Source organism: Haliotis asinina, chromosome 14, assembly GCF_037392515.1.
Source record: "Haliotis asinina isolate JCU_RB_2024 chromosome 14, JCU_Hal_asi_v2, whole genome shotgun sequence".
NCBI classification, from domain to species: domain Eukaryota; kingdom Metazoa; phylum Mollusca; class Gastropoda; order Lepetellida; family Haliotidae; genus Haliotis; species Haliotis asinina.
In genome coordinates this window covers 6,633,849-6,645,577 of record NC_090293.1, presented here as the reverse complement: position 1 = coordinate 6,645,577, position 11,729 = coordinate 6,633,849, and the positions used below count along the sequence as shown (strand labels likewise).

At 39.4% G+C, this 11,729-nt stretch overlaps 1 protein-coding gene across 2 annotated transcripts in view; it reads left to right on the top strand.

Moving 5' to 3' along the window:
* The first annotated feature begins 13 nt into the window (after positions 1-13).
* The window catches only part of LOC137262104 (DNA damage-binding protein 1-like), a 30,548-nt gene continuing 18,832 nt past the window's right edge, over positions 14-11,729 (top strand). The window contains exons 1-13 of one of the 2 annotated variants that reach the window (XM_067799879.1): positions 14-164; positions 956-1,104; positions 1,797-1,913; positions 2,458-2,603; positions 2,842-2,917; positions 3,277-3,391; positions 3,739-3,836; positions 4,911-5,069; positions 8,395-8,478; positions 9,070-9,186; positions 9,416-9,518; positions 9,787-9,859; positions 10,273-10,381. In XM_067799879.1, the coding sequence (XP_067655980.1) occupies positions 14-164; positions 956-1,104; positions 1,797-1,913; positions 2,458-2,603; positions 2,842-2,917; positions 3,277-3,391; positions 3,739-3,836; positions 4,911-5,069; positions 8,395-8,478; positions 9,070-9,186; positions 9,416-9,518; positions 9,787-9,859; positions 10,273-10,381 (1,497 nt within the window). The remainder of the gene's footprint in view (positions 165-955; positions 1,105-1,796; positions 1,914-2,457; positions 2,604-2,841; positions 2,918-3,276; positions 3,392-3,738; positions 3,837-4,910; positions 5,070-8,394; positions 8,479-9,069; positions 9,187-9,415; positions 9,519-9,786; positions 9,860-10,272; positions 10,382-11,729) is intronic. The other variant, XM_067799880.1, reaches the window with a different exon arrangement.

Sequence of the window (11,729 nt, the reverse complement as noted above, 5' to 3'; positions counted from 1 at the left end):
CGCGCCACAACGCATGCGCAGATATCAATTCCGTCTCCAGCCATTTGGAGTGGTACTGGAAAACATTAGGCTGGAAGTGATAGAATCAGTATATACTAGCAACATGGCTTATAATTACGTGGTGACAGCTCATAAGCCAACTTCCGTCAATGCTTGTGTTACAGGTTATATGTTTGATCTTAATCAGTTATCACATTAAAGGAAATAACAATGCGCTATTATTAACTTCCTAAATATTCTGTGAAGCCTACTGCATGAATGGAGGACACTCTATACAAATCGTTTGACATTGTCTAGCTCAATCATGTGTCAGACATTTTAATACGATTATTTGCTTTCAGTATATTGAGAGGGATTAGAATGTGTTCACTTCAACACAAGACCCATTGCTTCGATGTCCAGCACTCATCTAATTACTTCATAAGAAATGAGAGTCACCAAATGCTGTGCTCTATGACAGAGCATTATTACAATGGAGAATGCACATGCATGCTCTTACACCAGTAATTATAATATTATTCAGTAGGAGTTTCGCCTGTAACCCATGCTAAAAATATATCCTATTTATTAGGATTATTTCAGGGTTTTAGCATTAGGGCAATGGTTAGTGTTAAGGCTTTTTGATAAATAAACATTTGTTCTTTATTATAGAATGATAAAATAAAATGGGGGTTACTGGTGGAAATATTTCCTAACATTCCCTTCTTTCATTCAATATAGTCAGTGTGCTAGTGTAATTTAGTTGCTGCATTCCATATAGCTGTCACATTACAGACTTTCTAGAATGTATATTCCATTCTGCTATTTGAAGGGTTCTTCTGCTGTTCACTTATGCCATTCTTGCATTCATAGCAGACATAATATGTTGTGACGCAACCATTTTTTTCTATAATATGTTTTATTTTCATTATTTTTAACATTTTAGTGAAACGCAATTTTTGCACTAAATTTGCAGGCAACTTCACATCTCCTGATGATTTGAACCTTATTATTGCCAAAAACACTCGCATGGAGCTGTATGTGGTCACACCAGAAGGCCTCCGCCCAGTGAAGGAAGTTGGTATATATGGAAAGATAGCTGTCATGGAGTTATTCAGACCACCAGTATGTATAGAATTATGTGGCATTTTTATTGTTGATATATGTTTGGAATATTGAACTATGTATTACAGATAAAAGATGGAAAGCTGCATTCAAAAGTAAATTGCTGATGGTTTCTGATAAATATCGTATGCTTTTTGAAGTAGGACAGAGAAGTAATTTAGAAATACACTAGCCTTTAAACATTAAAAAATGAAAAACGTTTTGTTGGCGTTAATGTCATTTCAATTTTATTCATTAAATAGTTTTATATATGAGTATAAAACACCTGAATGGTTGTTGCACATTTAGAAGTTCAGAATGGAGGAAATGAGCTTTGGAGTAACTGAATTGAGAGAAGAGAGAGTTTAGTTATTCCGCACTCAGCAATATACCAGTAATATGTCAGAATATTGCTGAGTTAAACTTAGCTTTTCTTAATTTGCTCACTCATCTTTCAGTTAGGGTGAAAGAAGTATATACTGTTGCTTTCAGATTGCCCATCAGTCCACATTTGTGAAATTCATGCTTTCAGTGAACAGGGAGTGGTTTTTGCTATTGCTAGAACTGTATATTTTCACTAGTCCTCTCTGGAGTTTACAAGTCCCAAATAGACTTGTGCATATCACAATGTGATTTGTCTAATTACAATTTCAACTTCATTTTGAAGATAATTGCTTCAGTCGACTGTTACTTGATGGTTATCTCTTTAACAGGGAGAAACAAAGGATCTACTGTTTGTGTTGACTGCTCGCTATCACGCCATGATCCTGGAATGTCAACAGGAAGGGGACACACTAGAAATTATCACACGTGCACATGGGAATGTTCAGGTAGGAAGTAATAGTGAAAGTGTGGATGAAGCTATTTGTTGCCATAATTCCTTTCCGTGTCTTACTCTTAGATATGTCTTAGAGTTAGGTAAGTGTGACAACCCAAGTTGTTTTGTATAGTGCACACCTCTGTTTTCTTCTTCTCTGAGACTAATAAACAAAAAGACCAGGCACTTTGCATGCTTTGGAAAGATTTACATCATTTTGAATTTAGTTTTGTTCGTGGCATTGAAAAAGGGTTTATATTTTCTTCTTCAAAATCTATTTTTCATGAAGTACATGTTTTTTTTAAAAAGAAATGAATGCAAGATGTATTTATTTGAAATGTTGATATATCATGTGTAGAAACATAAGCATCATTCCATTTTTTCCCACATTTAACTGGATCATATGTAATGAACTTGTAGAGTAAATGGGAAACAGAATTTGAAAACTGTTTTTGAATCTTTTTCTCATATTACAAGAGAACATAAACAGTTTCAAAATGCCAGGGTGCATGGACTTTCATTTGTTTTATTCATTTGTTTATTTGTTTGCACTCCAGGATCGTATTGGTCGCCCATCGGAGACTGGCATTATTGGGATCATTGATCCACAGTGTCGTGTTATTGGACTTCGATTGTATGATGGACTATTCAAGGTTATCCCCCTTGACAGAGACAACAGGGAACTTAAAGCTTTTAATATCAGGTATTGTCAGTGAGGTGATCCCCATTGAATTTGTGTTGGAGTAATGGTTTTGATAGATGTCATCAGATTTAGTTGTAAAGACAGTTCATATCTGTTCCACTTTTGTATTCATATGTAGCAACCTGTCATTTCTATATTGAGGATCTAAGTGAATGTTGTCATAACCACTTATTCAGGTCATGCATTTAAGTCCATTCAGTGTTTCTATTGGTAATTCATATGTCCATTATCCAATCAGATTGGAGGAACTCACAGTGATTGACATGCAGTTTCTCCACGGTTGTTCCACACCCACTGTCATCTTGGTGCACCAGGTAAGCAAAAAGTAGAAATCAGTATCCTTGTAACTGGGTTTCTTTCAAGAGGTAAGCCTCAAACTGCTTAGCTCCACATCTTTTTGTGATTAAATTGTGGGGGAAAAAAACAAACAGAAGTAGTGAGTGAGTGATTTGAAGATTATGTCACTTTTGCATTATTCAAGTAAAGCCATGGCAGGGGACACCAGAAATCAGCTTCACACATTGTACACATGTGGAGGATTGAACCTGGACGTTCGGTGTCATGGGCGAATGCTTTAACCACTGGGCCAGTGGGTTGTTCCATCGCCCTTGAACAGAAGCATATCCTTTTGGCAGAGATCTGAATTGTCCCTACATTTACGTGTATTCTTTAGGACCAACATGGCCGCCATGTGAAGACTTATGAGATATCTCTGCGTGACAAAGAGTTCCAGAAGGGACCATGGAAGCAGGACAATGTGGAGACAGAAGCCTGCATGGTCATCGCAGGTGAGGAGAGTCTTCTGTATCTGTGTAAACTGGGATAATTGATCAGGGCTATAACACTGTTGTGGTGTCTGTTTATGGTTATGTTGTGGTTGGATAGAGAATTGTGCATCATTATGATTAAGAAATAGATACGAAATTATTACTTCGTAATTCAAACTGTCATGGGAAGAGGAGGGTTTCAAAGCAGTGCCTTAGTCAGTGCTAACATTTTCTTGTAAATCACCAGTGACCCAACTTCTTTTCCATACAAGGATACAGTGTACCCCAGCAAAGCATGCCCATACGGGTGGGCTCATAAAACACTAAATGCTTTGTTGATATCCATTTGTAAAACATTTTTTCTTTAGTTCCAGAACCCTTTGGAGGAGCTCTGATTGTAGGTCAGGAGTCCATCACCTACCACAAGGGAGACAACTACATACCTGTAGCGCCACCTGCCATCAAGGTCAGTAAAAGTGTTGATAATAATTGAACTTGATACTTATTGTACCCCGCTGCATCGCGAAACAGGGTCCTATATATGCAGGAGCATCTGTATGGTTAACATGGTATCTCATAAACTGTTGTACACAATGTCTTCAAATTTGATCAGTTTACATTGAGGGATCATGCCAACACTTTTCAAGATCTGGTCAAGGTCACGACACTTGTACAGTTTTCAAACTCTTAGTAATGCAATATCTCATGAACTGTTGTACCCAGTGTTTTCAAGTAAAGTGACATTCCACATTTGGGGTTTACCCAAACATCAGTCGATTTGGGTGACCTTGACCTTATTTTCAATGTCCCCACAACAATTGGAACACTTTTCAAACACTTGCTAATGTGATATCTCATGACCAGTTACACCTGATGTGAAGTTTGTTCTTTGGGAAATACTACCCTACGATCGTGCACACTACTGGTAACAGTGGATAGAATTCTACTGTGATCATGCACGGTAATGCCATACAGTCCGGTGACAGCAGGCAACAAAGTACAATGGAGCGACATGTGATGGTCATAGTTCAATTAACACTATCTTTGTCTGTTTAACATTTCTTGGCAGAGTTGCTTTACATGTTCATACTGTTTATACACAGTGGTTCAGAAATTTTTCTTAATGGTCACTTGCCAAGGGGCAAGTGTTCATGTTTACTGGACTGTGTATTGAGACATGATAAATAGCGAAGAAAGATAACTATCCTTTATTCTCATTGCAAAGTTCAATAGCCACATTTTGAGCAGATATGAAATGAAATCCAACTTTATTTCCAATTTGAAACTGTAAGCGGAAATTATCTGGTAGCCCATTGACAACAAAAATATAATAAAACTGACTTGTCAGGAGCATTGGTGGATAGGATTTTTTAACCCCTGATGCATCATACAAACATGTCTTAGAGGACAGGATGTGACACTAGATTATAACACTATCAGTCGCTTTACAGGACAATAGATGACAGATGACATGATGCACAGAACCTGACAAGGACACCTCTTTCATATGGTATGCGTAATCATTGAAACTGTTTTTCAGCAAAATGCGCTGACATGTTATGGGAAGGTTGACACAAACGGTTCCCGGTACCTGCTTGGAGACATGGCTGGAAGACTGTTCATGTTGCTCTTGGAGAAAGAGGAGAAAATGGACGGCACAGCTGTTGTCAAAGATCTCAAAGTGGAACTCTTGGGAGAGGTCAGTTGTTGTCATGGTTACCACAGTTACCTTTCATGTCAACAGGGATGGCAGTTTTCAGCGGATCCAAACGCATATCAGTTTATCTTGAGATTCGTCTAAATCCAAGGTGAAAATATTTATGGATGAGGAGGATGTCCTGCTTATCAACATCGAGTACCCACATCTTTTGGGCTATCAAATTTCAAAATTGCGTGTTCCATAAAATCGGTTCAAAAATCTATAAACAAAGTCATGCTTCCACTTCCTAACTGCTGTCAATGCAGCCAACTAGAATTGCTGTTTTTGACATACATCAGTAAATGCAAATGGTGGTGGAAATGAAGAAAGGTTCTTACAGTTATTTATCTACTGAAATATGGGGCGAAACTTTATCTGTGATCAAGATATCGATAAAGAAGTGAGGAATAAATTCAGGTGGGAATGGCTAGGGAAAAAAGTAACTGTCAAAGTGAAAATCAGAAAAAAATTCGAGGAACTATCTATATGTTTGTTGTTCTTTGCAGGGATGGCAATTTTCAGCGGAAATCCACTGTTTTAAAATGCAGATCAATCGATCCTTGACCCCCAGGCCCCTGGCTGATTTTCCGCTGAAACCACTTTCACGTGCTGCCATCCCTGTGTCCATCATCTTGTTAGAACTCTGCTGTAGCATAGGCCCTTATTACCACTTGCTGTTTGTACTGAGTGGAGATTTATATCAGATCGAAAGTAACCCGTTCTGGTCTCCTGTAGGAATTTCAGGAAAATAGATTCAAGGTATTTGATATCTGTCTATCAATTGTGATTCCACAAGATGCATCAAATGGGATTGAATTATCAGACTCACTGACTCATTGACACATTTGATTGTAACTAAATTGCATGGCAAGATGCTGCTGATCACTGGATTCCTGGTCCAGACTGAATTATTTACAGACCATGGCTAAATTGCTGGAATAGTATGACATTAAACAGCAAATAAGACAAAGGGAGTCAGCCCAGCAGCTCTTCTTTGCTGGTCTGTTATCAAAAGGAATGAGAATTGCAGGAAGGAGTATCAGTTGGGTGGTTACAGTGGATCGCTGGCTCCAGGGCCCCATTTCTCTCTCGTATGCCTAAGATCGCGTAACTTTTCTCTTAGCATTTGTACCTCCTATGTTACAGTATAGGACTTTTATATGCTCTTAAAAAAAATTAGGGGAACTTCATTTTTTTTATTTATGATTAAAAAAATTTAGGAGACATATCAGAGTCAATCGATGTTGATATGATATTATGTAATTGATAATAATGAATGTTTTGAGAGAGTATCACCATTTGCACTTCCTTGCAACCATAGCTATTTGGAATGTAGTCGCTTTTGCATGTAATTTGCATGTGTACGATTTTCATTTTAAAACAACGGCTAGAAAGAAACACTAATAAGATGCAAGATGAGTGTCAAAATTTATATTTTAAGTGATTTCATGACCTTCTTGAAAACTGGGACCCCATGCACGTTTATGGGGCTACTGCATTGTGCACGTGCATATCATACTTTGTGTTTAGGGGTGGTAATTGAGTGAAATAGTGGTGTGTTCATAAGATCTTGGTCCTTAAAATCAGTGACTGAAAAAATTTTTCAACTCAACCTGACAGCCGGGCTAGTTGCCCATAAATGTTGCCTGCCCATCTTGAAAGTTGCCTGCTCACCTTTTTAACTTACTTTTTTGCAATAACTTACAAAAACGCCGCCATTTTTTAACAAGTACAAATGAGTAAGTAACGCTCACAATGCCGGTTTTAGTCTCCTATTGCTATATTCACTGGCTGAAGAGTTGTCCATGTATTATACTCGTATCTACTCGAATATACTCGTAGCTTTCATTCATCTTTCTTAAATCAAAATATGACATGACAATTAAAATGGAATGATTGTCCTGAGAGCGAACTGAAGGGAGGTCAACCTTAAAAATTTCAGACAGGCAGTCAGGCTGGTGGAGAGAATTTCCAGGCAGCCCGACTCAAATTTTGCTGGCCACGGGCAGTCGGGCAGGCCGTTATTTCGATCACTGCTTAAAATGTTTGACAACATTTACACTTCCGATTGAAATTGAAAGTTCAAGTTCCCTACTTCTTTTGAAGAGTATATTAGGAGGTAAGAATGCTATGAGTAAAGTTACGAGAGCTTTGTGAAACAAATTGAAAGTTCAGGTTCCCTACTTCTTTTGAAGAGTATATTAGGAGGTATGAATGCTATGAGTAAAGTTACGGGAGCTTTGTGGAACTCAGCCAAGTAGTGTGCATGGCAGGTTATGCTGAAGGACATAGGTGTGCACGACTTGGACCCAGTAGGTCGGGGTGCTCTTTTCACAAAGCAACCTTGACTGAGGTCAGTGTGTGAAACTCCTAAAAAATATCCAGGAAGCCCACAGGGCTGGTAACTGAAAAATGTTTCTGGCCCTGTTAACATGTAACCAGCCCTGTAAATAGCAAGCAGCAGGCTGCTGGGCTGATGTTATTTCATAGACTGCTAAGGTTAACCTTCACTCCCATTCTTTAACATTGCACTGAGGTTACCTTAGCGGCTTACAATACCTTAGTGCCTTGAAAGTAGGCCTAAGTAGCCATGATTCAGCTGGAATATTACTGACTACAGCATAATTCTTCATAAAACCCATCAGTATTGGCCACTTAGGTATGTGTCTGAAGCAGTGTGACAACAGTCTAAGTAAACTTCGTCTCAGTGTTATTCGTTACACTTCACCACTGAGTCTAACAGACCCTAGTAGGTCGCGTCAGGCAACCTTTTAGCAACATATGAGCGTCCAGTCAAACATGAGACGGTGAAATGGATTTATCCAATCAGACATTGTTACTGGTTACCATTAGCTAATATTTCCATAAGAGGACATCCTTGAATATTGCCAAAAACACTATTTTCATCAACTGTTTACTCACCGTTGTCACGGTTACCAAGATAGCATTTGGAATCATTCGGGTATGAACCTTTTCCAGATAAAAATGTCAAAAGGTATTTCGCGATTTGGTAAGCTGTGTTCTGATTGGTCAGTCCCAAAGGTTACCTGACGTGACCCCCAGTGAGAGTTTGTTTGACTCAGTAGTGGATTGTACCGAAAAGTACTGAGGCTAAGTTTGCTTAGGCTGAGTGTGACAATTAACATAATTGGAATCTAGTCAGATGTGTTGGTCATGTGTTGTCTTGCCACTCTTGATCATCATCCTGTTTGTAACATCATCTCATCAGTACGCTGACTTGAATGAGCTGCACATTTATCAGTTGCTGCTGCAGATTTCTATACTGCATTGTCAGTGTTGTTTACCATCTTTTTCCATCTTGCAGACAACAATCGCAGAATGCATCACATACCTGGACAATGGTGTTGTTTTCATCGGGTCACGTCTTGGAGACTCCCATCTAGTCAAGGTATTTGGTTACATCTTAATGTTATGCTTGTTGGAAATCATGTCTGGCATATTCTTTTATTTTTTGCTTTGTTTTAGGCCACCTTAGTTAACATGTTATAATGAAGTCATATATTACAGTAGTTTCTCGAGTACTGTGTAAATCAGATTTGTTTGTATATTATGCTTCAGGATGTTTATATGTAACAGTGATGGGTACTCGGATTACTGGTGTTTCATTTTCATCATGGACATTTTTACTAGTTATTATGATGTGGTCATATCTGTATGCTATTGATTGGAGCGAGGTTTCAATGAGGAGAGAGTGCCCTCAGTTCATCAAAAGACATGAAAAGATGATACATTACTAGATAAAACCAGAACTTGTCTGTTCAGTACTCTTTGTGTTACTGGGGTGTTAGTGTTTCACTGCAGCATGCTATCTCAGTGAGCAAGTGCCAGCCTTTTGTCAGGATTATACATGTAGCCTTGCATGCTCATTTCTGTAATGTTAAACTTTTTCACAAATGATGTAATCATTTGTATTAACAAAAATAATAATTCCCTTCATAATGTTATTCTCTTTTGACTGATGTTTGATGTTGGTTTACAGCTGAATGTGGATTCAGATGAAAGCGGATCATATGTTCAGGTCATGGAGACATTCACCAACCTTGGCCCAATTGTGGACATGTGTGTTGTTGACCTGGAGAGACAGGGTCAAGGACAGGTCAGTTGTTGAAAGGAAGATTATATTATAAACCAAGATCAGCAGCTTTTCATGGTATCCTTATGTCGACCAGCTTTGAAAATTGTTTTCCTTACAGTTAAAACATTACAGCTTCTGTATAAGTTTTATAGCATCAAGCCACGCTATCATCGTATTTTAAAAAGTTGTAATAAGAATGCTTGCCACCTCACCATGCATTGCCAGTACTTTACACTGGACTTTACTGCAGCTGGTCACATGCTCTGGAGCCTACAAAGAAGGATCCCTGAGGATTATCAGAAATGGAATCGGTATTCACGAACATGCAACCATTGATCTGCCAGGAATTAAAGGTAAGTTAACTGAAAGGGAGTGAGGTTAAGCAATCAGTGTATTGACTCTTTGCAATACTTTTGTTACTACTTCCAGACTGATCATGTGAGATCAACTTAGGAGGTTCATTGATAACCACTAGACATAGTGACATCACTCAACTCAGATGGTTAAATCTGCCAACAATGTTTTGGATGTGTGCCTGTCAGTTATCTACATTCTTAAACCTCGCACTATATGGAGCTTACCGTTAGTGGAGGAAATGTATTCCATGCTTGTTTGTTTCAGGAATCTGGCCACTGAAAGTTAACTCCCCTGACTTCGACAATCTACTTGTGCTGTCTTTTGTTGGACAAAGTCGGTAAGTAATTACAAAGGATTCATTGTCCAATTACAGCATATTGCAGATATCCTATAATTTCGATCCTGTAACACAAAACCCAGGGCATCATCCACTAGATAACTTGTCAGGCTATTTATGATTATGGTTTACATGCACAGTTTCCTTTTGTCTGTCTTATCATGCATCTTACGGTAACCAGATTTCTTTAGAATTGTTTGTATCATTATAATACTTGCCAACATTGATTGATAATACAGTTCTGTTCTATTAGAATAGGTTTCATAGCAGTGTGGCTGTTATATTCAAATGAGGTGGTATAACTGAAAACCTGTGATCAGTCAGTATTTTCTGTATACGTGCAAGAACCATTGATACATTATAGTCTGGTTCGTGTTTCAAATGACTGTAATTCCATGTGTATGGTGTTACAGAGTTCTGATGTTGAATGGTGAAGAGGTAGAGGAGACAGAAATGGCTGGATTTGATGGGGACCAGCAGACGTTCTTCTGTGGCAATGTTGTGGGGAACCAGTTGGTTCAGGTTAGTAACATGTGGCAATGAAATTCACTCTCCAGATTTGCCACAGTTTACAGAGTTATGTCCCTTTGGCATGCCTGGACCCTATGCTAGTAGGTTCCTGTTGTGTTTCTAGGTTTGTCAGCACTATTCTCAGGTTATCACCAAAATCATAAATTTTTAACTTACCTTACCATAGGTCTTATGCATATTACCTCAAGCTTCGCTAGTAGAGATCAGACAGACGTTGATTCGCCATTCCCTGAATGGCTACCTCGTATAATCTACGGATGTAGTCACGGAAGTGACGTGATCTCCCTACTCGCGGGAAAGCGAGCCATCCCAAAATTCACTTTTACTTCTAGCGTTCGTCTGATCAGACGTGTTTGTTTCGCTCGGAGTTTTCTATTGTGTTGAATAAAGTTGTCGTTCAACAGGTAGGTATGTCTTGTTTCCCTAGGTGTGTGGTTAGTTAAATTGAATTTAACTTCACTTACCTTGCTACCTCGTGTTGTAAATGTTTCTTTTTTTTCTCACTTCGATGTGGGTTTTCCTGCGTTGTTTGTGAGGTGTCATGGCGGCCTTGGAGGTTCTTTATTCCGTCAGGAATACTTCCTCCATCTGTTCTGCTATTTTGTATGGTATTTCCTCCCGATTTTTGCCGTTTTTCATGTGTTTTTTTGTCCCACGTGGCATGTTTCACAGGTAGCCATGTTGGTTGCTAGCCGTCGCTGTCGCGAGCTTACAGGCGTACCCACTTTAGGTTGGGGGTGCGCTTTTGCTGCATTTTTTATGTAGGGGTGTTTTCGTTTCTACCTCTAGCGTTATTGTTTTATTTCACGCTTCGGGTATGTTTTTATCTGTTGCAGTTAACTGTGTATGACTCGGCAGTTTTGTACTGTCTGCAAGGGGCAGAAGTCAGCCAAGGATCCCCACCCCTGGTGTCCGGATTGTGCATCGCAGACCTGTTCCCTTGACAGCCGCTGTCAGCATTGTACTAGTCTTTCTGTGGCGGATTTCAAGACCTTTTTAGCTGTCCGTAGAAAGAGGTTTACTCAGCGGAAGAGGAGAATGTCTTCCCCAGCTTCTTCTTTAGGTTCTTTACAGGACGACCCGGAGCTGCCTACCTTTACAGCACCAACGCCGACGTCTGGTTTGGAGCGCTCATCTACGACGCCGGTTCGATCGTCTCCGGAGCCACTTCGCTCGGACGCCTTTGTTGACTTATCCCGTCCGGACGCCTTAGCGCACCCAGAAGTTCAGAGGCTATTACGGTCTCTCCTGACGCCCAGCACTTCTACTAGAGAGCCAGCGCCGACCTCAGCTACTGTGCCAGCGCCCATGTCAGCGCCTGCCTTGATTCCCGAACTAA